Below are 26,219 nucleotides of genomic sequence, written 5' to 3'. Positions count from 1 at the left end.
TATTGAACACTGAAAAAAGAGGTTTTAAGGAGCTTAAAGAGTGCCTGGACAGAGGAAGTCATTGGTAAGTGATGAATAAGCATGGTTATTATCACGGTCCTTATTACTGTTGTTGCTGTCATCCTCCCTGCCATGCTGGAAGTTACTTAAAGACCACCATCTCTGTATCCTTGATGGGATCTAAGGAGTATCTCGTGCACAGTAATGGATGAGTGAACATTTTGGGATGGGGGGCATGACAGATAAGTTCTCTTGAAATAAAATCGTCAGGCTGCCTGGGTGGCTCAGTTGATTGAGCAATGGGCTCTTGATTTCTGCTCAGGTCATGATCTCAGAGTCCTGGGAGGGAGCCCCTAGCTGGCTCCACTCAGTGGGGAGTCTACTTGAGGATTCTCTCTCTCCCTCTGCTCCCCCTCCCACTCACGTCCTCTCTCTCTCTCAAATAAATAAGTACATCTTTAAAAAGAGACAAGATATAAGATAGTAACTCAGAGATGCATTCAGAAATGTTGTGAAGGGAGTGAGTCCCCTGCGCATTCCCCTATCAGCTGTGGTATCTTCCATGAAGGTGGAGAGTCCCTTCTGGTCACTCCTAAGACATTTCTGTCGACAGTTCCTACCTCTGACTTAGAAGAAGCACCACTTGGAGATTTGCCCCTCAGTGGCCCTTCTGAGTAAGTACAGCGTATCCAAAGGAGAATTCATTTTCATAAGTAACATCGTTTGCAGATTTGTCATCATGGTAATTATATTATATTATTTCCATTATACCTCTTAGCATTAACTTGACTCTGAAACAGAAAGAAAAAAGGGGTGGGGGAGGGGCTGACACCTGGCTTAAGGGAAGAGTGACTCAGTGGCCCCCGGGGAGCCTTCTCTCGGGAACTGGGTGGGTGTGCTGACTCACCTCAGCCTCCAGCCCGCTCCCAAAGGTTGCTTCCCTCAAGGGCCTCTCAGGAGCTGTGGAAGCTTTCACTGGTACGGCCTGTTCTTCTCTACCCCTAGCATGAAGTCCGCACATAATCCCGTGGGCTACTCTGTAAAGTTGCCTTCTAAAGGCTCTCGGTGGAGGGTTCTGTATTTTGTTTTAGAATACTCTGAAGGTTTCCAGAAGATTTTCACTATCAGGAAGGAGAACTACGGGGCACTCCCAGCTGGCTGCAGAATGTTCTAGCAACCCCACCCCCCACCGACCGGGCACTGTACTCAGTGCTCTGCCAATCATCTCGTGTAATCCTGACCACGACCCCAGGGTCAGCTCCATTTTACCAGGGAGAAAGGTAAGGCTTACAGATACTAAGTAACCTGCCTGAAGTCACAAGCCTTGGGCGTGATTACACAAAGACTTGAGCTGAGTTCTAAGTCTCAGATTCAGGCTCTTCACACACTGTACTCCCCTGCTCCCTAACACATGTGCACAACGGGAAAGGCAGACTTTTCTCTCCCCACAAGCGCAAAACGGAGGCCCCCTCGATATCGAAGTACTGAGTGGAAATAAGCCCTCTAGCATTTCCCAGGTTAGAAACATGGAGGCCGACCCTTCCCAGGTGGACAAACAGGGGCAACCTGGGCATTGTCCTTGATTTTACATAGTAAATGTAAACGTGTTTCAAGTTTCCTGAGAATGTTTATCAAAATTGAGATTTTCCGTGTTAAGATGTTAATTCTCCGGGGGCGGGGGGAGGTGGGGAGACGGCATCAGAGAGCCATTCCCAACTTGACTCTAATGACACAGAAAGCAAGTGTGGGCATGTACAAAGATTCCAATTTAGGGAGGTGTGTACAAAGTTCACTTCAGTGGGAAGAGGAAATCCTTGTCTGTCCTTTCTTGAGCATTTGCTATAAAACCTAAGCGGCCCTGCACAGCAGTGGGCAGGCAGCTGTCCTCTGGGGCCAGGCTGCCCTGGAGGCATTCAGCTTGAGAACCAGTCTCGCACCTCTCTCCTGCTCAGAATCAGGACTGCCGTACTCAGTTCCATGTTCACGTAAGGGCTGCCAAAGCTGTGCCCGTGAATAACACTTCCTATTTATACCGTGCTTTAAAAAAATAATGTGTTCATTATCATAGAATCCCTCTGATGGTAGAGGTCCACACAGAAAGAAAATAATCGGGATTAATCCAAAAGAGAAAAGGGAGTTTGTGAAATTTTAATTCTTGGCTTTAATTTTACATGAGATTGAACCACGTTCCTGGGAAAGTGAAAATACAGCAAGTCTTCCTTACATTCAGCGCAGGGCCCCACCTAAGAGAACGGCAGCGATAGCATCTCTGGGGAGGGAGCACGGGGAGGTTACCATTCAAGATCTCCAGGGAACCGAGGTTGGTGAGGCACGGCTACAGTGACTAAGAAGGTCACTCGTGGCAATGCTTCAGCACCTTCCTGTTGGAGCCATCCCACGGGCTCCTTCCCAGATGCTGACGCTTAGGCTCCATCTCCAGCGAGAAGGGAAAGGATGAGTTATTGTGGGATATTTCTATGTCCCATGATTACTGAAAGGACAACAACTCATTAAGTTTTGATCTAGAAAAGACCTTCAGGCACTGCTCAAACCCACCTTCATGTTCTTGTGTATAAAAATCCCTGTCAGGAAACTTGCAGCTCAATATAGAGATTAATTGCAATGAATGTCCGCAGCTCCTAAGACAAAAAGAAGGCTGCGTCTAGCAAAATGGCCACGGATTCAAAATGTGCTCTCCTAAATGGCCTCAAGAAACCTAATCACATTTATGAAAATGCTTGCTTTTCAAATTTTTCCTAGGCAGCCAAATTACCCCTCACATATAACACCCATCAAGGTGGTGGGGTGTGGATTACTCTACTAGCACTTTCCGTTGGTTTAGCCACTGTAAATTGAATCTCTTTGTATAAATACATACAAATGTATTTGAATTGATGGTACAGTGAGTAATCTTATCTTTTGGAGGCTCCCCCTGGTCTTCTGCCACAGAGAAATAGCCACTTTTTATTTTAACATCTAGGGCATGCGTGGATCCCTTTGTAATCTCACTCTGAAAGTCCTTTGTGCCCCAAACCTGAAGATATTTATGGAGAGAAAAGAGCGCCCCCTAGTGAAACATGTTTCCCAATATTCCTTCAACCCCGAAGTTCCATCTCTCTCTTTTTTTTTTCCTGCCTGAGACGGACTATCTGGTCCCACGCAGACAATTGCATTTTAGAGGCTAAGGCCCAGTACTCTTGATTGTTTGAGAGCTGAGGATAATTTGTTGGCTCCAAAATATTTTTATTTTATTTTTAAAGATTTTATTTATTTATTTGACAGAGAGAGATCACAAGTAGGCAGAGAGGCAGGCAGAGAGAGAGGAGGAAGCAGGCTCCCCGCGGAGCAGAGAGCCCGATGTGGGACTGGATCCGAGGACCCCCAGATCATGGCCTGAGCCGAAAGCAGAGGCCTAACCCACTGAGCCACCCAGGCGCCCTCCAAAATGTTTTTAAATTCCAAAACTGAATTAGTAAATTTGATTAAATGTTGGCAAAATGGGACATATCAACTGGTCACAAGGAATTCAATTCTCAGTGATTTATAAATTACATTTAATGTGGGATATGACTTTATTTTAATATTTTCTATGATGAGGGACAGGGCCTATTAAAATAAGAGGTAAAGGCCTATTTTCCAAAGAGCTGACCTCTCTTAAACACTTTTCATAACAACTATTGGTGTGGTCCATCTAAATCTTGACATTATTCTCTTAAAAACATTAAAAACAATATTTTATAGGTGCAAAATGCTTCCTAAAAGTTTACCCGTACTCCCATTTAATCCATTTAATCTTCACAACAGTAATTAAGAAAGTATAGATTAAGGTTTTTTGATAAGGTTATTTTGTTTTCCTTTTTCTTCTTTTTCTGCCAAAGTACAAAATATTACAAAATCTGAAGAAAAAAAAATCAGAATCAAAACTGATTAACAAACACAGTTCAAATGAAAACAAACTACTAATTTGAAATGGCATACGTAGGCAGACTTTTGATGGGAGACAATACATAGATGTGGCTCAAGAGTCAAATACTCTGAATGGGGCAGTGTTACCTGGGACAAGTTTCCTAATCTCTCAGAGCCTCAGTATTCTCTACTGTAAAATGGGAATAAAAGAGCTGTTGTGGTGTTTAAATGAGTTCATGTCTGAAACACTTAGAAGAGTGCTTGGCACATAATAAGAGTTCAGTGAATGCTAGCATTTAATTATTATTCAGTCAAACCATATCAATCTTTGATTCTCATAAATAAAACAGTTGAAGATCTTGGACAAGTTAACTCTCAACAAAACAACTGAAAATATTCACCCAAACAGTCTCTTTTATTCTGAAATATGATTTGGAAATAATTTCAAACCTAGAGAAAGTTACAAAAAGAAAAGTAGTACTAAGAACCCTCATGTACCCTTTACCCAAATTTGCTTATTGTTAACATTTTATTCATTTGCTTTACCATTTGACTGCAGATCACTGCAAATCTGTCTCCCTACTTCTTATTTATAATTTATGATGTATTCCTTTTCCATTTCTCTCTTTTTTTCGTTTTCTATTTCTGAGTAACAAATTACCATAAGTTTGTTGGCTTGAAACACCACCATTTATAAGTTCACAGTTGTATGGGTCAGAAGTCTGGGCATGCCATGACTGGGTTCTCTGGTCAGGGCTTCCAAGGCTGAAATGACGGTATCGAACAGGTTGAGTTCCTTTCAGGGATTTCTTTCTTTGTTGTTGGCCAAATTCAGTTCCTTAAAGCTATAGGAGGAGGTCTCCATTTCCTTGCTGGCTGTCAACTGTGGGCCACTGTCAGCAAATACAGGTCACCCACTTTCACTGCAGCATGGCTCCAGTCATCGCCAGAGCCAGCAGTGGAGAATCTCCTTCATTGTAATTCCTTCTCATGCTTTGAATCTCCCACATGAGGAAGAAGAACTGGGTTCGTTTCTTTTAAAATCTCACCTGATTAGGTCAGGCTCACCCAGGATAATCTGCCTTTCTAGAAGTTGACTGATTTTGGAACTTAATTAGATCTGCAAAATCCCTTCATGGTAGCACCTAGATTAGTGTTTGAATAACTGGGAGAAACTGTGCATGCATCAGAGAGGTGGGAATTTGGGGGGCCATCTCAGAATTCTGCCCACTACATATGATGAGATACTTTATGATTCTACACATTAGTTGGCTAGGTCTGTCACAGCAAAATAGCACAGTGAGTGGCTTAAACAACAGAAATTTATTTTCTCACAGTTCCGGAGGCTGAACACCCAAGATTGACGTGTCAGCAGGTTTGGTTTCCTGAGGCCTCTCTCCTCAGCGTGTAGATAGCGGCCTTCTCACTGTGTCCTTGCATGGCCTTTTCTCTGTGCACATGCATCTCTGATGTCTCTCTCTATTCTTAGAAGGCCACCAGTCATATTGGATTAGAGCTTTGACATATGGATTTGAGAGAGAAGACAATTCAGACCTAAGAGTCTAATAAAACCAAGAGCTAGTACCTCAGTGACCAGGCAGGAACTGTGCTAAACATTTTTTGTGGGCAGAATTGTAACAAAAATTCCATGTCATCATAAACCATTATATAAAAGTCAGCTTTATCAAAGCGTTTCCTATGTTCTTGATTAGAAATTCTGTAAGATTTCTATTGTGATCTGATTGTGAGAGCCATCTGTCTCTACCATGATGTGTTTCCCATGCTCCCTTTTTAAAAAGATTTTATTTATTTCAGACAGAGAGAGTGAGAGCAAGAGCCAGAAAAGTAGCATGCACACAAGCACGAGCCGAGGGAGGAGCAGAGGGACAAGCCAACTCCCTGCCGAGCTGGGAGCCCTAGGCCAGGACCCTGACCTGGGAGAAAGGCTGCTGTTTAACCTACTGAGACATGCAGGGCACCCCCCACCTCCCATGCTCCATTTTGAGGGCAGTTTCATTCACCAGCGAAGTCTGATGGATTATCTTTGAGCTTGGTACAGAGCCACAAAGATGAATAATCAAAATTCCTGCTCTCAGAGAGTGTAGTCTAACAGGAAAGACATTTTATGTGCGTCTCCATGTACATTTTGAAATATCTTACATAGAAAGTGTCAGTTTTATGTATAGAACCATCTGCACATTTAAGTTCTCAGGAAAGCGGAGGCACTGAAAATTAAAACGATTTCAAGAAAGAGGCACCTCTGAACATTTGGTTTTTGTAGGACCTGCTTGAGCTGCCTCAGACTGCACCGGCACATTCCATTGTGTGTCGCTATACTTTTTTACGTATTTTATTTCAATTCCAGTACGGTTAACACACAGTGTTATATTAGTTTCAGACCCTATGTGGTTTTAGACTGAATTCTCTGTGAACGGAGAAGAAACACCTGGGATTTGAAGGTGAGAAGCAATCACAGCGTAAAAGTACTACACTTGACTGGGTAAGGGTGTTTCAAATTCCCCTCGCTCTGTTCAGGAGAGAGGGGAAAAAAATCCCTTCAAAAGGGGGGTGAGGATATCCTTCATTTCCTCCTCGTCCCACGCGTTCACTTTTTATGCTGCTAACACCCAGACCTCTGTCCTGGAGGCCACGGCAGCACTTGCAGGGACTGAAGGAAATCTCCAGATTTGCAGGCCAAGCTGGGGCTCAGCTGTGGGCGGAGTGCCGTGATTGCACCCTAGAGAGGGGCCTCTTCCCTCCCCCGTGTCCTTGCACGCTCCCCATTCTCTCCAACTTCCTAAAGGCCTTTGGGCGGGGGCTCAGTTTTGCGGCCCCGCCCACCGGCCCCGCCCCGCCCACCTCGTGCGCCCGCGGGGCTCATAAGTGGTCCGCGCTTCCGATGCGCTCAGTCGGGCTCCGCCGTAGCTCGACTCGCTTGGGCACTACCTGGTTGTCAGCCTTTCTAACGGTGCGGCCTCCACCCATGGAGGAGGAGCAGACGTACCTGGAGCTCTACCTGGACCAGTGTGTCGCCCAGGTGAGCGCGAAAGCCGTCGCCACTGTCCTGGGGCCAAAGCGCGTCCCTACCCGATGGCTGAGCGCGCCCACACCTGAGCGCGAGGGCTTTGCCTTCATTATCTGGCCCCGAACTCCTAGCGACCGCAGAGGTGGGATGGTTGGTCCTCATCTTTAAGTTGAAAAATAGAAGCTTCGAAGCTTCGAGAGGGGAAATAACTCGCCACGGGTGCCAGCCAGGAGTGGAACCTGGTGTGGTGTGACTCCAGAGCCATGGTTAGAAGGCCCCGTCTCCGTTATAAAGACGCAGACACAGAGAGTTGGCTTCTGCGTCTCCTGTGGGGACCACTGGCTCCAAATGTCTCTGCTGTGCTATGGCAAACCTAGGCGAACTATCCCGTGCAGCTCTGGTAAGGGGTAGCAGCCTCCCAAGCCAAGAACAAGCCTAAAAAAAAAAAAAAAAAAGTCTCTAGGGACAGGTGGGGCAAGGGTGTTGCAAAATTTGAACTGGAGACAACTGTGGCTTCTTTCAATTCACGATTCTTAAGTTGTTTGTTTTTCCAATTTAAAAAATCCTTAGAGTCAAGTATTGTAGAGAGCAAGGAGTCCTCAAAAAGAAAAAAGTGCAGCCTTCTGTGGAGGGGATTCTTCTTTTCTTTTCTTTTCTTTTTTAAGATTTTATTTATTTATTTGACAGATCAGAAGTAGGCAGAGAGGCAGGCAGAGAGAGAGGGAGAAGCAGGCTCCCCGCTGAGCAGAGAGCCCGATGTAGGGCTCATCCCAGGACCCTAAGATCATGACCTGAGCTGAAGGCAGAGGCTTAACCCACTGAACCCTGTGTGGGGGATTTTTAAAAAGACAAGGATTCGCACCAAAGTAGAAATAGCGAAGCCTCATTGCGTTTAATATAGCAAATGAAAGCCCACGCAGGAAAGATGAGTTGACGGTTCTGCAAAAACAGTCTAACGAAGCATTTCTGCAGATAGACGGCCGAAGATGCAGTGAATATGCTGTAATTACATCTGTAAGGTGTGTTCCTACGGTGAACTTGAAAAGGAGGCTGTCAAGCTGCTTTTGCTATAAAACATCCCATATCTTGCTGCCACTGCCTTAGATTCCTGGAGGAGGTTGGGTTTCCTTGGGTAGGCACTGCCTTCCTGCTCAAATGCTGTGATGGGAAAAAGGGGAGACAGGGATTATTGCAAATACTGTGAACTGGTTGGTGAGACCCTTTCCATCAGTATAGGAGAAGCCAGTGGGACAATGGAGAGGAATCCTGGCTGTTCCCCACCTGCACTTTTCGTAAAGCTGATCTGTGGGGTGGGGTAAGTGGAGGAGAATTACATAATTCCGAACGAAATACAGCCCAAAATCTTGTCCAAAATCTTCTTTCAGGAGAATAGCTGCCTTCTAGAGAAGTGTTTTCTTTGAACAATTAGTCACCCCTGCCATCTACTGGACTTGGAGTAATAGAACAATTCAGTGGGATCTAGCCAGACATTTTATATTGGCTTGAGGTAGTTTTGTCATGAGGATCCAACATGAGGTGTTCACAAACAACCAGTTGTCAGAAGTCAGATTTTCTAAGGCATGAGGTTATCCTGCTAGCAGCGCTCAAAATCTTGAATTTAGGTCTACAGCCTGGGCAACGCAGGTGGTAACATATGTATCAAGGTAATCAATTTTTTTTTCCAATAAGAAAACCTGTGAATTGGACATGAAGCTGCTTTCCTCAGTTGCACACCTCATTCCCTGAGTTGATGGTAATGGAGGCTGAGCAGCCTTCCCCAGACTGAAAGTACAGTACATTGATTTAAACTGTTCTTGCCGTTTAATTTCAGTGACCATTTTCCTATTGCAGATTCATGAAACTAGAATATTTGCTCCTGTCTCCTTTGACTAGAAGGAATAACCTTGGGTCTTCAGTGGAGTGTTGATTAGCACTCAAGGCACTTGTTTCTTTATAAAATATGAATTTAAGACTCTAAGAAATAGGCGTGCCTGGGTGGCTCAGTTGGTTAAGTGTCTGCCTTTGACTCAGCCCACGATCTTGGGGTCCTGGGATCAAGCCCCAGGTTGGGCTCCCTGCTCAGTGGGGAGCCTGCTTCTTCCTCTCCCTCTGCCCACCCGCCCCCCCATTCTCTTTCTCAAATAAATAAAAGCTTTTTTTTAAAAAGGGGTAGGAAAATAACCCACTCAAAATTAATTTGGGACGCTGGGGTGACTCAGTCAGTTGAGAGTCTGCCTTCAGCTCAGGTCATGATCCCAGGGTCCTGGGATCCAGTCCCATATCTGGCTCCTTGCTCAGCAGGAAGTCTGCTTCTCCCTCTGCCTGCCGCTCCCCCTGCTTGTGCATGCTCACTCTCTCAAATAAATCTTAAAAAAAAAAAAAAGACTCTAAAAAATACTTAACTGAAGTTCATAATCAAGGAGTACAATAAGTCTATTCAAAGTCCACACTATCTTTTAAAATTTTGTCCATTGCGGCATTTTATTTGCATATATGTATTATATCCCTAGAAAAAGAATCCCAGGATTTTCCCTCCTGTGTGTTTTTGTCTCGGTTCTTCATGATGCGTGATGCCAGTTGAGGTTGTCTATACAATGGCAGAATGGAAACAGATTATTCTGCCATTTTTCTAAATCTTTGAGTTGTACATCAAATCTGGGGCTGATCACACTTGTTTAACCTGCCTGGGAGGTTCACAGTAATTTTCCCAGCTCTGTGATCATCAACGATTTCAAATTTGCCAACGTAACCCGGCTTCATCATCACAGACACCAGAGGATGACTTTGGAGCAGGGCTTAATAAGAACCTGGCCTTATTGTTTCAGGTTTTGTTTGCTTCTCTTTTCGGTGTTGTTAATGCTTCTAAGAGCACCTGCCAGGCCATTCATGTGCATCATTCTGGTGGCACGGAAAGGGCAGAAAGAGGACCCAGAATATACACAGTTTAGAATGTGGTTGCTCAGTTGTCTTTATTACAAAATTGGAGTGGGAACTTACTATGGATCTAATGTAGGAAAAACACTTTTTGAAAAATGCTTTCTCTGCATTTTAAGATCGACTTTCCTGTTTCTATTAAGTATGCTGCAACTCTGAAATATAACTTGAGTGGTACTTTATGGAAAGAGACAAGGAATGAACATAAGCTGTCTTGGACTGCTTGCATTCTTGAACACCCTGCTGGCTAGCAATAGTGGTATCCCTTTGGTGTGACTTGGTGTTCTGTTTCTTGCGTTTTGTTTTGGGAATGGCCTAGGATGACATCGCTGTGCCCAGGTCACCACTGCTCAGCCCAGTCACACCTGATGTTGTGGACATCCCTAATTCACATCTTGAAGAAGTCCAAGAAACCTCTGGCCATTTCTCATGTGTGGATCTTAGCTTCCTACCAGATGAACTTACCCAAGAAAATAAAGACCAGAGTGTCGTTAGAAGCAAGCATGAAATTGAAGAAAATTGTAAAACTCAAAGTCAGCCAAGAAGGTTGTCATTACCCAGAGAACAGGACATTGGTCTGGGGTTAATAAGCTGCAGCAATGTATCGAATTCCCACTCACATCTGTACCCTGGTGATGCTGACTCAGTCCAGCCCTCTCTTGAGAACCCAAACTCCATGCCTCTGGTGTCCATAACGCCCATGACACCAATGACCCCTGTTTCAGAATGTTCTGGAATTGTGCCTCAGCTACAGTAAGTCGTTTACATGTGTATGCGTGTGTGTGTGTGTGTGTTTAAAGATTTTATTTATTTATTTGACAGGCAGAGATCACAAGTAGGCAGAGAGGCAGGCAGATAGAGGTGGAAGCAGGCTCCCTGCTGAGCAGAGAGCCCGATGTGGGGCTCGATCCCAGGACCCTGAGATCATGACCTGAGCCAAAGCAGAGGCTTAACCCACTGAGACACCCAGGTGCCCCTGTATGTGTGTGTTTTTAATGGGTGATGCTCCCAGGTACACATTTTAGTTTCCGAATGTAATGATGACTAATTTCAGAGTAATAGTGTAGGGAAGAGCATTTCAGGTTTAATTATTCTTTTGTCCATTCTTTTTTTTTTTAATTTTTTAAAAAGATTTTATTTATTTATTTGTCAGAGAGAGTGAGCACAGGCAGACAGAGAGGCAGGCGGAGGCAGAGGGAGAAGTAGGCTCCCCGCCGAGCAAGTTGCCCGATGTGGGACTCGATCCCAGGATGCTGGGACCATGACCTGAGCCGAAGGCAGCTGCTCAACCAACTGAGCCACCCAGGCATCTCTCTTTTGTCCATTCTTAATGGATTGTGGCTTTACACAGTTTGGTTATCTGTAAAATGAAGTACTAGTTCTTGATCTCCTAAGAGAGACTTAAGACTTAGTATATATATTCTCGAAGGGTTGTATTGTTTATATTACAGCACTGTAATTGCTGATAATTGTTGTTGGGATTGGATAAACAGAATTTAAAGATGTAAAATTGAATTCAGTTTGCAAATTGATTTAGAATTATGCTTTCTGTTTTGAGGCCTGGTTTTGAAAAAGATTTAAAACTTGCTTTTCGTCAGCTAGTCGTGACATTTTAGAAGCTATTTTTAGTGCTTCGCTTTGGAATCTTTACATTTTATTAGGGTTTATCACGTTACAGTGTATTCACATTGAGACTAATTCTCCTAGGAAGTTGCTAATATACAATCTATAAAATGAGGAAGTTAATACATTTTAATTCTTTTTTACTTGTTATGTCTTCTGTAATTTCCTAAAATGACTTATTTCATCAGGAATATAGTTTCCACTGTAAACCTGGCCTGTAAATTGGATCTGAAGAAAATAGCTTTGCACGCAAAAAATGCAGAGTATAACCCAAAGGTGAGATTTCTCTGTATTCCTTTCAACAGTTAGCTTCTACTTAGATTTACTTCATATGATCATGTTATTGACTCATTCCTTTGTTTTTGTTTTTAAAACAGAAAAAAAAAAATTGTTAGGGCAAAGCTTTTGACAGCTCAAGAGGTTAATTGCCTCATTGTCCGCTTGAAGTTCTAAAAAATTACCTCATTCTCCATGCTGAATAAAAGCAGTGATTGAGCAGTTCCTAAAAGTTAAGGTTCTCCCCTTGTCATTCAAAAAGATTTTTCAGTATGACCCCCTTCAGCCCATGGGAATGCTAACCTTCTTTAAAATGCCATCATAGTTCATAGTTTTTTTCCTAAATGCTGTCCCACCTGCCTGCCACATATTTTTCCATTTATGATTTCCCTTACTTGAGAAAGGTAAATTGTCTCGAGTGTGAAGTTCAAGCTTCTACTTTCTGATCTAAGATTCAAGGATTTCTTTTCTCTCAAAGTCTAATAAAATTTGCTCTATTGTGTCCTGCCAAGGCTAAGCATCCAATTTTAATGGCCTGTTAACCGAAGAAGTAGATTTGTTCATTCAGTCAACATTTAGTAATTGGCTGGTCTCTGTACCTATGAATGCAAAGATGAGTAAGGCCTTGTCCCTAATAGGGAAAAGTTCACTGTCTCGGATGGTGGAGGTTTTACAGCCTTAGAAGGAAAAGGTCGTATTTCTAGGAACACAGAGGACCTTGTGAGCATCAGCTATTTATGGATTAAGTCATTTTTGCTGTTGTGGGAGTATTCTTGCTGATTTCTGAATTTACATGTACTTGAATATTAGCCAAATATTTCCCTTTTCTGGAAATATTTGACCAGGATGAGCACAGAAACGCAATGAGATGCTAGGATGCTTATGGCCACAGCCATGATTGCCCACACTTTAAGTCAGCATATTTAAGCGTATTTTGTTCTCCATCATCTTCTGCTCTCCCTCATTTTGTTTTTGTATGTAGGATCTATCCAAACTTGAACTTGACAGCCAGAGAAATTCTGGTTTGGCACTTAAGCTCCGTTCAGAATTTAATAAAAATGCATACCGGGTTAGAGTATTACCTTAAACACTTGGAAAACATTCGCCAGATTTAATCAGCTCTGTGCAGTGCTGACTCAGGGCTCTTTCACTGTCCACATTTCAAATCTGAAACTGCTAGTCCCATCTTGGTCCCGTGGACCCCCTCCAACCCATAGAAGGTGCAGTCATGCAGAATACTCACCCCGGTTTCCTTCCCAGCTTGCTGGGGGAAGATGAGCGCGGAAGGGGACGCCTGGGTAGGACCAAAAGGAGCAGCAAGTCTTCGGTGACATATCAGCATGGCAGGCCAGTAGCCCTGGTGCCCCTTGCTTCAGCACCTCCCAGAGGGCCTGCCCATGCTGCTGGGCGGGGCACCACCCTGAGAACTGAAAATCAACGTGTCCTTCATCTTCAGCAGGCCTATCAATATGTATATTCTGTTCTATGGTTTGGCTTTTTTTTTTTAGTACGTTCTAGAGTCTTGGCAAAACTCTAACATACTTTATACGCTCCCCTCCCCAAATAGTCTTTGAAAGAAAAAGGAAGTATTTCCAAGTAAAAAACCACAGCATCTGATTAGTCGTGGCTTCCAATCTCAACTTTACCATTGCCTGTGTAATGTGGAAAATTAAATAACCACTCCATTTCCCTGTGCACTAAATGGTGATGATCATGGACACAGTTGAGCTCTATCCTGAGCTAAAGGAGACAAAACCTGTAAAGCTCTTAGTAGCAGGCTTGAAATAGAACAGGCACTCAAATTTTAGCTTTATTGTTATTATTCTTACCTGTTTTTTTTTTTTTAAGTACATTTTAGAATCATGATTGTTTTTGTTTACCTTAGCGCGGGGAGACCATTGTTTCGCTTTCCCATCCAATCTCCGTTTATTCAAGACTCTTTTATGTCCAGTTCAGCTCTTCAGCTGGAATAGTGTTACGTCCTAGCAGAGGCTAATTGTCCTTTTGACTTCTGTGTATAGAGGTTTGCTGCTGTCATAATGAGGATCCGAGAGCCCAGAACAACCGCCCTCATATTTAGCTCTGGGAAAATGGTCTGCACGGGAGCCAAAAGGTATGCAGAACCCCTCTCCAAACCTTCTCAGACAAATAATTCAGTGTATAAAACAGGGAAGGATAGAATTTATGTTCCAAAACGCCTAGGAGGAGCAAAATAACTTTGTCAAAGAGTTGCATGAAATGCCAAATTTGGGGTTAAAAACATTCAGTTGCGTAATACCGACTCCTGTCCCACTTTGCAGTTCCCCCATTAAACCGAGGGGACATGGGTAGGCTGTTAGAACTTGATCTTAAGGTGCACTTAAAAACTACCATAGTGATGAAACCTGTTACAAGCCTGGAGAAGTAGTTATCGTATATTTTACTTATTGCTGGTAACTGGATAGAACTTCTTAAAGGAGGCAAATTAGGTACTCCTTGACCATTATCTTGAGCATTAGCTCAGGAGGCAACTCTGAAAAGGCTCCCTTTTCCTGGATCTCACACAGAGGAAGGCCTGTGCTGATACAGAGGCTTTCACCATCAAACTGCAGTGGGAGCGCGGCTCGCTCCTCTAAGTGTTAGAAGATGAGTAGTAAATTGTCCTCCTGAAAGGCTGTGTGAATTTGTCTTCACTCTACATACAGATATACTGAGATTCACTTCCTCCCAAGAACACTGAGTGCTAACATTTTTTTTAAAGTTTGCCATGCCAAATGTTTTGTCAAAAAAAAAGTGTTAATTACATGTCTTTGATTTGCTAGTGAGACGAATATTGCATAAGCATGTAAACAGCCTACCGTGTCTTTTGCCCAATCGTCTATGAGTTCTTGCTCTTTTGTCAGCTTTTTGTTTGTAAGTATTCCCACCATTTTGTACTATAAATATTACTTCCCAAATTACTGTTAGTGGTGTTTTATTATTTTTTTATACAATTAACACTTTTGGGTGTGTACAGTCCCATTTTTCTTTAGAGTTTTGATGTTTGGCTTCATGCTTAGGAAGAAGGCATTCTGCATGCACAACATTATGTAAATATTGACCTCTGTATATTTTTCTGGCAAATGATGTTGATGTTTTGATTCAATGAGAGCTTTCTCTAGGTGATGGAAATGTTTTCCATTTGTGCTCTCCAGTGTGGTAACCACCAGTAACATGTGGCTATTGAACAACTAAAGTATAGGTAATACACAGAGGAACTACATGTATTTTATTCTTTATTTTTTAAAGATTTTCTCTGACAGTGAGCTGGGGGAGCGGCAGAGAGAGAGAAAAGCAGACTCCCCACTGAGAAGGGAGTTTGATGTGGGACTCGATCCCAGGACCCCAGGATCATGACCTGAGTTGAAGGCAGATATTTAGCCGACTGAGCCACCCAGGCACCCTGAAACATAATTTTTTACTTAATTTAAATTTAAATATAAATAGCTACATGCCAGGGCCCCTGGGTGAGCCCACGTGCTGGGCTCCCTGCTCAGCAGGGAGTCTGCTTCTCCCTCTCCCTCTGCTCCTCCCCATCCTGCTTGTGTTCTCTCTCTTAATCTACCTCTCTCCCAAATAAATAGAATTTAAAAAAAAAAAATAGCTATAAGTGGCTAGTGGCTACCATACTGGGCAGAGCTGGCCTAGAATTTTATTTCACTATATGATTTTCTTTGCAAATGGCCAGTAAGTGACCTGATACATTTATTGAAGAATCCAGATGTGGTTTTTTAAGTATAGTTGACACACAATGTTACATTAATTTCAGGTGACTCAGCAAGTTTATACATTATGCTAGGTTCCCTAGAAGTGTAGCTACCATCTGTCCTCACTATTACAATGGCACTGACTATGTTCCTGTGCCTTTTATTCCTCTGACTTCTTCATTCCATAACTGAAAGCCTGTCTCTCCCACTCCAGTTCATTCATTTTGCCCAAACTCCAACCCTACTCCCCTCTGGCAACCATGAGTTTGTATGTATAGGACTGCTTCTGCTTTTTGTTTGTGTGTTTTGTTTTGTTTTGTTTTAAGATTCCATACATGAGTGAAATCATGTGGTATTTGTCTTTCTCAATCTGACTTTTTCACTTAGCCTTATACCTTCTAGGGCCATTCATGTCTCAAATGGCACGATCTCATCCTTTTATATGGCTGCATAATATATTGTGTATATAGACCTCATTTTCCTTATCTTCTATCAATGGATGCTTAAGTTGCTTCCATATCTTGGCTATTATAAATAATGCTGCAGTAAACATGGGGGTACATTTATCTTCAAATTAGTGTTTTTGTTTTGAGTAAATACCCAATAGTAGAATTATTGAATTTAATGGTATTTTTCTTTTTAATTTTTTAAGGGCCCTCTGTACTGTTTTCCACAGCGGCTATACCAATTTACATTCCCACCAACAGTGTACAAGGGTTTCTTTTTCTCTGCATCCTTACCAACAGTTATTACTGTCTTTTTAATTTTAGCCATTCTAATAGGTATGAGGTGGTATTTCATTGTGGTTTTGATTTGCATTTCCCTAATTATGAGTGATGTTGAGATCTTTTCGTGTGTCTGTTGACCATTTGTATGCTTTTTTGGGAAAAATGTCTGTTCAGGTCCTAGGCCCATTTTTTAATTGGATTGTTTTTTGGTGTTGGGTTGAATCTGTTCTTTATATATTTTGGATATTAACCCCTTAACTGATATGTCATTTGCAAATATCGTCTCTTATTCAATAGGTTACTTTTTGATGTATTGATGGTTTTCTTATTGTGCAAAAGCTTTTTATTTTGATGTAGTCCCAATGGTTTATTTTTGCTTTTGTTTCCCTTGCCTTTGGATACATATCTAGAAAAACGTTGCTGTGATTGATGTCGGAGAAATTACTGCCTATACTCACTTCTAGGATTTTTTTGTGGTTTCAGGTCTTAAATTTAGGTCTTTAATCCATTTTTAGTTTATTTTTGCAAAAAGTGTTAAAAAGTGGTCCAGTTTTACTTTTTTACATGTAGCTGTCCAGTTTTCCCAGCCTCATTTATTGAAGAGACTGTTCTTTCCCTGTTGTATATTCTTGTCTCCTTTGTCATAGATTAACTGGCCATAGAATCATGGGTTTATTTCTGGATTCTCCATCCATTAATCTGTAGGTCTGTTTTGTGCCTGTTTGTGTGTTTTGATTACTACAGCTTTGTGATATATCTTGAAATCTGGTGTTGTGGTACCTTCAGCTTTGTTTTTCTTAAGAGTGCTTTGCCTATTTGGGGACTTTGTGGTTCCATGCAAATTTTAGTAGTAGTTTAATTTTGTGAAAAACATTATTGGTATTCTGATAAGGATTGCATTGAATCTATAGATTGCTTGGGTAATATGAACAGTTTAATAATATTCTTTCAATCCATGAGCATGTAATATTCTTTTTCAGTTGTGTTGTTTTCAGTTTCTTTCATCGGTGTTTAGCACTTTTCAGAGTACAGGTCTTTTACCTCTTTTTGATTATGTTTATTCCTGTGTATTTTATTCTTTTTGGTGCAGTTATAAGTGAAACTGTTTTCTTAATTTCTCCTTTTACTACTTTTTTTTTTTTTTTAGTGTATAGATAAGCTACCAATTTCTGGGTATTTTGCATCCTGCAACTTCACTGAATTCACTGATTACTTCTAGTAGTTGTTTGATGGATTCTTTAGGATTTTCTATATATAGTATCCTGTCATCTGCACATAGTGACAGTTTAACCTCTTCTTTACCAGGATGAGTACCTCTTATTTCTTGCCTGATTGCTGTGTTTAGGACTTTCAGTATTACACTGAATAAAAGTAATGACAGTGGACATCCTTGTCTTGTTCCTGATCTTAGAGGAAAAGCTCTCAGTTTTTCACCATTGAGTATGATGTTAGTTAGGGTTTTTTTTTAAGATTTTATTTATTAATTTGACAGAGAGAAACCATGAGAGAGGGAACACATGCACGGGAGCAGCGGAGAGAGAGAGGGAGGCAGGCTTCCCACTGAGCAGGAAGCCCCTGTAGGGCTCAATCCCAGGACTCTGGGGTCTGACCCAAGCCAAAGGCAGCCTCTTAACCACTGAGTCACCCAGGCACCCCATAGTTAGATTTTTCATGTATATGGAATTTATTAGGTTGAGGTATGTTCCCGCTAAAGCCAAGTTGAGAGTTTAATTATGAAAGGATGCTGAATTTTGTCAGATGTCTTTTCAGCATCTGTTAAAGGATCAAATGATTTTTATCCTTTATTCTGTTAATGTGGTATATCACATTGATTATTGAATCTTATTATTGATTATTGATATTGAATCTTTCTTGCATCCCCAGAATGAATCCTACTTCATCATGGTGAATGATCATCTTAATGTATTGTTATATGTGGTTTGCTAATATTTTGTGGAGGATTTGTGCATTTATGTTACTAGTCCATTCTTAATCAATTCCCCACTACCACCTGTTTTTACATATTAAATTCTTTACATGTATCAAGGTAAGTGTCTGGGCTTTCTCTTCTGTTGATCTGACATCCTTGGACCTAGAGATCTACCATTTTTAATTGCAAGGATGTTCATTTCAGGATTGTGTAAAATGGGGGTGGGGAATAAGAATTAAAACATGGGAGATGGGGTGTCTGGGTGGCTCAGTGGGTTAAGCCTCTGCCTTCGGCTCAGGTCATGGTCTCGGGGTCCTGGAATTGAGCCCCACATCAGGCTCTCTGCTCTGCTTCCCCCCCCACCGCCTGCCTCTCTGCCTACTTGTGCTCTCTCTCTCTCTGTCAAATAAATAAATAAAATATTTTAAAAAAACAAAAACAAACAAACAAAAAACATGGGAGACAAATACCGAGTAATAAAGTTTTGATTAGATCATTAGATAAAATTATGTTTAGCAATTAAAACAAATACATACCTATTATCCAACTTTCACTTTAAAATATGTTTATATTACATACTTATTCATGAGTATCTTTCCCAATCTGAATTTATCTGGTTCCCAAAATCTGATGATGAAAGTCTGGATACTGAGTTCAGATAATAAGAGATACTTGTTACCCAAATCTATTTGGTTCTTGAGTCTTAGATAGAGATTTGTGAAATTTTGGTTAGTCTATGAACTGTCAGAATTCTGTCCAAAAAAGGATACAAACCTATTCTTTTTAGCTGTAATAACCAAAGTTTTCAAGTGAAGGATACCTGTTTTTGCCCAGGAAGAATACAAAAGGGTCAAATGTAATCTGTGGTTATCACCACTGGTGGTGACACTTCAAGGTTCTTTATTTCCTAGTGATCATAGAAGAACATGTATGTAGACTCTAACCACAAGCTGTTTCTTTCTTCATTCTATGAGAAAGCCTGAGCAAAACTGGTCAGGTTTTGAGATGTTTTCATGTTTCTTTAAAAAAATGTGGTTTGTTGCATAAAGATTCAAGTCCTAATATCCTGTCTTTGCCACCTAATTGGCATACCTCTTATTTCCTTATGTTGATTTTTTTTTTAATGCATGTATCCTTATTTATCTGGAGGGCTTGTTAAAATACAGATTGCTGGGCCCCAACCCCAGAGTGCCTGTGGCTGGGACTTGGGACTTTGCATTTCTAACAAGTTCTCAGGTGGTACTGCTCTGCAGCAGGTCTGAGGACACAGTCTGAGAACCAGGGGAATAGTTAATTTTATCTAATAGCATTTAAAACAAGTAAGAGAGAAAAATACCCTATATGTGAGAGATGTCAAAGTAAGACGCGAATGTGTTTATGGCTGGGCTTTGACCATTGTGCCATACCTTTGGCTAGGTGCTAGAGACACAAGTAGGGAGGCTGGGCCGTGTCCTCCACATCTACAGGTTTGTAGTATATACTGAAAGACAGACCTAGTACAAAAGCTGAAAGTACGATCAGGGAAGTGTGTGAGCACAGCTCAAGCAGTATAGAGGACAGAATGATGAAGATCTCTTTAAACACACTTGTCCCTCCCCAGTGAGGAGCAGTCTCGACTTGCAGCGAGGAAGTATGCTCGTGTGGTGCAGAAGCTGGGGTTCCCTGCCAGATTCCTCGATTTTAAAGTTCAGAACATGGTTGGAAGCTGTGATGTGAGATTCGCCATCAGGCTGGAAGGTCTTGTGCTAACCCATCAGCAGTTCAGTAGGTATGACCTTTCTGTAACTTTCTGAGTTTACCAAGGTACTGGAGTTGTGTTATGGGCCCCGTGTATAGTGTGTCTTTTGGAGAAAGTGGGTTTTTTTTTTCAAGACTGTAGGTGAAAGGGTTAACATGCTGTGCTTAAGTCCTTCCTGGTTACTGCATGTGTCCAGTCTTCTGAAACATAGTTCTCAAAACTAAACTGCACAGTCATCACTTGGCCCGCTTTTCTAAAAACACTTTGCTACCTGGGCTGTATCGTCCTAGATGTTGCTTGAACGTGCAGTTCTTTTTTTTGTTTGTTCTGTTTTAAAGATCTTATTTATTTATTTGACAGAGATCACAAGTAGGCAGAGAGGCAGGCAGAGAGAGAGGAAGGGAAGCAGGCTCCCCACTGAGCAGAGAGCCCAACATCGTGGGGCTCCATCCCAGGACCCTGAGACCACGAGTCAGAGGCTTTAACCCACTTGAGCCACCCAGGCACCCCTGGAATTTTCAGTTCTAACAAGCTCACGGGTGGTGTCAGTCCTGCTCACCAGAGGCTTGAGACTCACTACCGTGCATATTTCCGAGACAGGCACACCTGCCTTGGGGGCGGGGTGGAGACTCCAGAAGAGAAGGGGTACGAGATGGGTTAGGCAGGTCGGAAGGGGCTGATGGCTGACAGCTGGCATGGGGGAGAGGGTTGGAGAGGATGAAGAAAGAGTGGCCTAGCACATTCTGTGAAGGCAAGTCTATCTAGTGTTTGTCCTGTGGATTTCCAGGGGTTTTGTGTCGCTAGCCCCCCACCAGTTTCTTCTTTAGTGGACTCCTGCTCCTCAGGGAGCCTCTGTAGGCTGCTGCTTCCCATGTAACTTCCCGTCTCACCAGCAGAGGCTCGGGGTCCTCTTCCCTCAGCTGCTTCAATGCTTCTCCCAGCCTGTTGGGCCCTCAGCAGTGATAGAGGCGGATGGGTCAGCCCTGGGGCCCACCACCCTGGGGCACATATACCAGTCCAAGGCCACTGAGCTGTTCAGAATCACAGACGCTCTTACATTCTCCTTCTCTAGCCTCAGCTTCTGTCCTTTTGCTCCCCTCTTCCTCCCCTTTGCCCTGGAGTGGTCATTTCTATGAACAGAGTGAGCAGGGGTCCTGCAGCCGAGCTTTTTCTAACACTCGTTGGCCTTCTTTCTGAGACATGGTCTGAACAGCTGTTAAAAATTGCATTGTTTTTTCCTAGCTTTTCAAAAAATCCAAGTTCATGCTGAGATTTGGCTTTGGTGATATTCTTCAGGCAATGTTTATTTTCCCCTTGATTGTATTTTTTTTCCTCCCTGCATGAATTTTTTTTTTTTCAATATGTGCTTATTGGGTGCCCATTGAGCTCACTGCAAAGCTCCCCATGCAAGAAATATTGTCTCTTTAAGGATCTTTTTCTTTCTTCAATCTTGGGACGGTTTATAAATTCATAACCCTTGTTATTAAGAGTATCTCAACACAGAAGCTATTTTTTCTTCCAGATTCTCAACCCTGGGCCTCCAGTCTGTCTCTTCTCCAAACCCACTTTTTCTGAATGTATGAAAGATCTCCGCCTGAATTCTGCCTGTCTGTATCAGATTGAGCTCTCCACTCTCTGGCTCTTAAGGACTCTAAAATGATCTGTGCCGTTCCTCCCAAGTTGCCTTTCATTTCTTTTTCTCCAACACTGTCGTCTTTGTAGCTCGGGTTTAAGTCTAGAGCAGGAGTGCCTCTTGTCACTACTGCCACATTCTGAGAGAGAAAATGGAGAGCAGGGCAAGATGAGAGTTCATCATACAAGCTGACTTCAGCCACTTGGAGGGGTCCATCGCTGTTCTATCTTCATTCTGGAACAGTTTTATTATCTCATCCATCTTTTCAAAAAATTTAGCAAGAAAGCCTGCATTGTATCCCTACCACTATCTCTTTCTACTCTTACTTTTGCCTGCTCCAAAAGTTTGCCATTCAGACTCTACTGTTACGTTATGGATTACAGCTCCAGTGTGTGTATTGATGACATTGGGGCATTAAAACACTTCTCTCCCAACAGGTTTGTGTCTTTAAAATGAGGCCTCTCATGGGGCGCCTGGGTGGCTCAGTCAGTTAAGTGTCTGCCTTCGGCTCAGGTCATCTTCCCAGGGTCCTGGGATTGAGCCCCACGTTGGGCCCCTTGCTTAGTGGAGAGTCTGCCTGCCACTCCCCTTGCTTGTGCTATCTTTCTCTCTCTGACAAAATAAATATAATCTTAAAAAAAAAATGAGGCCCCTCTTTAAGTGTCTGCAGCTCTGTGGAGAACCACGGCACACATCAGTTGTAATTATTAGGTCAAGTTTGCCTATGTCAAGGGGCACCTGGGTGACTCCATCAGTTAAGCATCTTCCTTTGGCTCAGGTCATGATCTCAGGGTCCTGGGATCGAGCCCCATGTTGGGTTCCCTGCTCAGCAGGGAGGCTGCTTCTCCCTCTTCCTCTGCCACTCCACCCTGCTCATGCTTGCTCATTCTCTCTCTCTCAAATAAACATAATCTTTTTTTTTTAAGATTTTATTTATTTATCTGACAGATCACAAGTAGGCAGAGAGGCAGTCAGAGAGAGAGGAGGAAGCAGGCTCCCTGCTGAGCAGAGAGCCCGATGTGGGGCTCGATCCCAGGACCCTGAGACCATAACCTGAGCCAAAGGCAGAGGATTTAACCCACTGAGCCACCCAGGCGCCCCACAAATAAACACAATCTTAAAAAAAAAAAAAGTTAGTCTATGTTAAAACCTCAAGTTCCTTTAATTCCCCTGGTTTCTACAAGTTTGTGTATTAGCATCTGATACCACAAGTATCCCCTTATCACTGGGGGATGTCAGTATTTCTATGCCGTAATTATTTCCAGTTTTCCCTGAGCATTGTTCTCCCTTCCTTCAGTTTCTAAATCCAAGCTATCCTGGTAATAACTATTTCTTAAGTGAATAATACCTAGGTGACTACCATGTAGCAGATGCTACAGTGACCATGATAGTCAGTATAGCCAGGGTCCAGGACACCTGGAGGCTCAGTCAGTTGAGCATCCGACTCTTGATTTTGGCTCAGGTCATGGTCTCAGGGTTGTGAGGCTGAGCCCTGCAATGGGCTCCATACTGAGCATGCAGCCTACTCTCCCTCTCCCCCTCCCAACCCCCAGCCCCGAACCCATGCTGGTGCACTCTCTTTCTCTCAAAAAGGGAAAAGGAAAAAAGAAGAGAAAAAAATACAGCCACTGTCCCTTGCCCTAATGGAGCTCACTCTCTAAAAGGGAAGACCGAAAAGCTAAAGACAATATGGTAACTAAAGATAACACAGTAACTCCAAGGTGGGCACCCCTTGCAGTGCCATGGTACCATTAAACAGGATAGTTAATACAGCAGGGTCAGGGGAGTGTGCAGGTCAAAGTTCTCATGGGAAGTGACGTTTAAGCCAGGACTTGCATGGTGAGTTGGAGTTGGGCTGGCAAGAGATTGGCAAATGTTCGTTATTCTAGAACTTACGAAATTCTCCATCCCTAACCAAAATCTCCTTTTTTTCCCCCTGCCTCAACTTTCTCTTGCAATGAGGCAGAGAATAAGTAAAATGAAGTAAGTATCTCCTTGGAAGTTTATTATGCTGGCATCTTAAAACTATGGTTGTGAAAGCTAACTGCAGTCTGCCATCACGTACATACCGAAGACTTTGTTTTCTCTTTTCCCTCTTCTTTTAAAAGATTTATGTATTTATTTATTTATTTTCGAGAGGGAGAGAGAGGAGAGAGAAAGAGCGAACACAAGCAGGGGGAGAGATGGAGGGAGAAGGAGAGAGAATCCCAAGCAGACTCCCTGCTGAGTGCAGAGCCCAAAGTGGGGCTTGATCTCACAACAGATCATCTCATGATCTGAGCTGAAACCAAGAGTCGGACTCTCAACCAACTGAGCCAACAAGGCGCAGCCCCACCCCTTTTCCCTTAAAAATGCTAAGATTCTGTTGGAAGATCAAATGGAAACATTCCTTCTGTGTCTCTAGCTTTCACTTTCTTGGTTCAAACCTCCACTCCCACACAAATTTTCCAGGGCTCCAGCCAGTATCATTGACTCCCCATGTTGAGAGGTGGTAAGTGGGTAAAGTCTTGACAGGCTCTCTGTAGTAAGAGTGACATCCCAGGAAGATAAATCTACCCAGAGCCACCTCCATATGCTTCAGAAGGGTAGCCTCCCTGCTGTAACGCATCATTCTGGTACCAGTAAGAGATTTCACATCTGCTGTTGTATGGGTCTTACTCATTGCAGAATGAAATGGAGGGAGTTTTTCTGTGTGGTCCTGATTCACCCAATAAAGCAAAGATTTATGTGTATTGTGTTTTATTTATCAGATTTCTTCTTCTTTTTTTCTATCTGTTCTTAGCCATTGCTTTTATTTCTTCAGCTTCGTTTTAACTCTTGACTTCTTTTTTGAAGTCTCCTTAAGCCTTTCTAAGAGTCTCTCTACTTCTCTGTGGGGGAGACTGAAGCAATTCTTAGCCCTATCATCCTCCTCCTCCATTTAGTAGTAAATATGAGTGAGTTACTATTTATAGGACCAAATCCTAAATTTAAGTTTCTTTCTTTTTTTTTTTTTTTTTTAGTAATCGCTATACCCAACATGGGGCTTGATATCATGACCCTGAGATCAAGAGTCCTGTGCCCTTCCAACTGAGCCAGCCAGGCACCCTACAAATCCTAAATTTTTAAGTGTGGGGATAGTTTAGTTTTCTTTACAGCACTTGTCCAGAGACAAATGATGGTGGTCTGGAAAACTTCATAGGTTCTAAAATTGTTATCTTTTGCAGTTTATAAATATATAGAAAATATGCTTATTATTGGGAAACTTGGACAATTCAGGAAATTTAGAAAGTGTGTTTATGTATTATTATCGATAGACTTTTTTTTTTAACCAACAGGATCTTAATACATTAAATTTGATACCCTACGTTACCTTAATTTCTAATAGCTTAGCATGACCTGCACTTGAAAAAATGTTATGATCAAAGATGAATTCTGTTCTTGATTGTCACAAGGAACTGCATAGGGCACTCCAGACTATTTTTACCAAGATGGCCAAAAGTTTTTGGTAGAATAGCTTTAACATGCTGGATCTCGAATGTTTTAGGAAAGTAGTTGAATAGTACTATTTTTAACTTTCTCCTTTTATATCTGAACAGTTATGAACCTGAACTGTTTCCTGGCCTTATTTATAGAATGGTGAAACCACGAATTGTGTTGCTTATCTTTGTATCTGGAAAAGTTGTGTTGACAGGTAAGTTCTAAGATTATTTTCTGACTTTCATAAAATTCAGTAGCTACATGTTGCTTTGCTTTTCCTTTTAAATAGCTTTGTTCACCATTATAAAGTAAGTCTTAATATTGTAGAACACCTGGGGGGAAAAAGCAGGAAGGTTTATACCATCACTCATTGGTCTCAATACCCAAAACAATATAATTTTTTCATGTTTTTATGTCCTTTTGATATATATGCTTATCTTTACATCCTGCATTTTTATTAACCATTATAGCACGTAGCTTCGATCATTGTTACAAATTCCTCAAGAACACTTCTCACAGCTGCACAGTGTTCTAACAGAGAGGTCATCAAACCTTTTTTCTGTAAAGGGCCAAACACTAAATATTTTAGGCTTTGTGGCCATAGGGCCTCTGTTGCAACAGTGGAACTCTGCCATGGTCAGTGCGAGAGTAGCTATAGACATTACATAAAGGAAAGTATGCTGAAATGTAAATTTAATATAACTCGTATAATTTACATGGGTCATGCAATACTCTTCTTTGTTTTTTGTTTTGTTTTGTTTTGTCCCCAGCCATTTTTAAATGATTGAATTTTTAAAACCATTTTTAACTCACAGGCTATACAAAAATAGGACTAGCCGTCTGTTTCCTGACTTCTGCTCTAACATATTATCATATCAAACTTATTTTTCCATTGTCAAACATTTAAATGCTCCTTCTTTGTTTGCTGCTTATAATGGCACAGACATTTGGCTATTTTTATGTGTGGAGAATTATTACTATGGATGCTCAGAAGTGGAACTTTGTTGAAGGATAGGTCTATTCTTAAGGTTCTGAGTACAAATTACCAAGTTGTTTTTTTAAAGGGATACGCAATATAGTTCTTTCCCATGATATGTTCCTACCAGCGGTGTGCTTAAGTATCTTTTTTTTTTTTAAGATTTATTTATTTGACAGAGAGAGAGAGAGATCACAAGTAGGCAGAGAGGCAGGCAGAGAAGAGGGGGAAGCAGGCTCCCCGCTGAGCAGAGAGCCCAATGCGGG

The 26,219-nt window shown here is 42.1% G+C and overlaps 1 protein-coding gene and 1 pseudogene across 2 annotated transcripts in view; one reads left to right on the top strand and one right to left on the bottom strand.

The window, feature by feature from the left end:
- Nucleotides 1–6,889: 6,889 nt before the first annotated feature.
- TBPL2 (TATA-box binding protein like 2) overlaps nucleotides 6,890–26,219 on the top strand; it is a gene marked incomplete at both ends in the record, with an annotated part of 28,105 nt that continues 8,775 nt past the window's right edge. The window contains 6 exons of the mRNA XM_080809591.1: nucleotides 6,890–6,943; nucleotides 10,185–10,618; nucleotides 11,677–11,764; nucleotides 13,786–13,877; nucleotides 19,748–19,915; nucleotides 25,097–25,191. Of these exons, the coding sequence (XP_080665717.1) occupies nucleotides 6,890–6,943; nucleotides 10,185–10,618; nucleotides 11,677–11,764; nucleotides 13,786–13,877; nucleotides 19,748–19,915; nucleotides 25,097–25,191 (931 nt within the window). The remainder of the gene's footprint in view (nucleotides 6,944–10,184; nucleotides 10,619–11,676; nucleotides 11,765–13,785; nucleotides 13,878–19,747; nucleotides 19,916–25,096; nucleotides 25,192–26,219) is intronic.
- On the bottom strand, nucleotides 9,438–9,828 carry LOC308346347 (small ribosomal subunit protein uS8-like; annotated as a pseudogene). The gene has a single exon. The product of its transcript is annotated as a small ribosomal subunit protein uS8-like (transcript).

The sequence above is a fragment of the Martes martes genome (assembly GCF_963455335.1).
Source record: "Martes martes genome assembly, chromosome: 7".
Taxonomy (NCBI): domain Eukaryota; kingdom Metazoa; phylum Chordata; class Mammalia; order Carnivora; family Mustelidae; genus Martes; species Martes martes.
The sequence above is the reverse complement of the archived record's forward strand: the minus strand, read 5'-3'. Positions and strand labels throughout refer to the sequence as shown.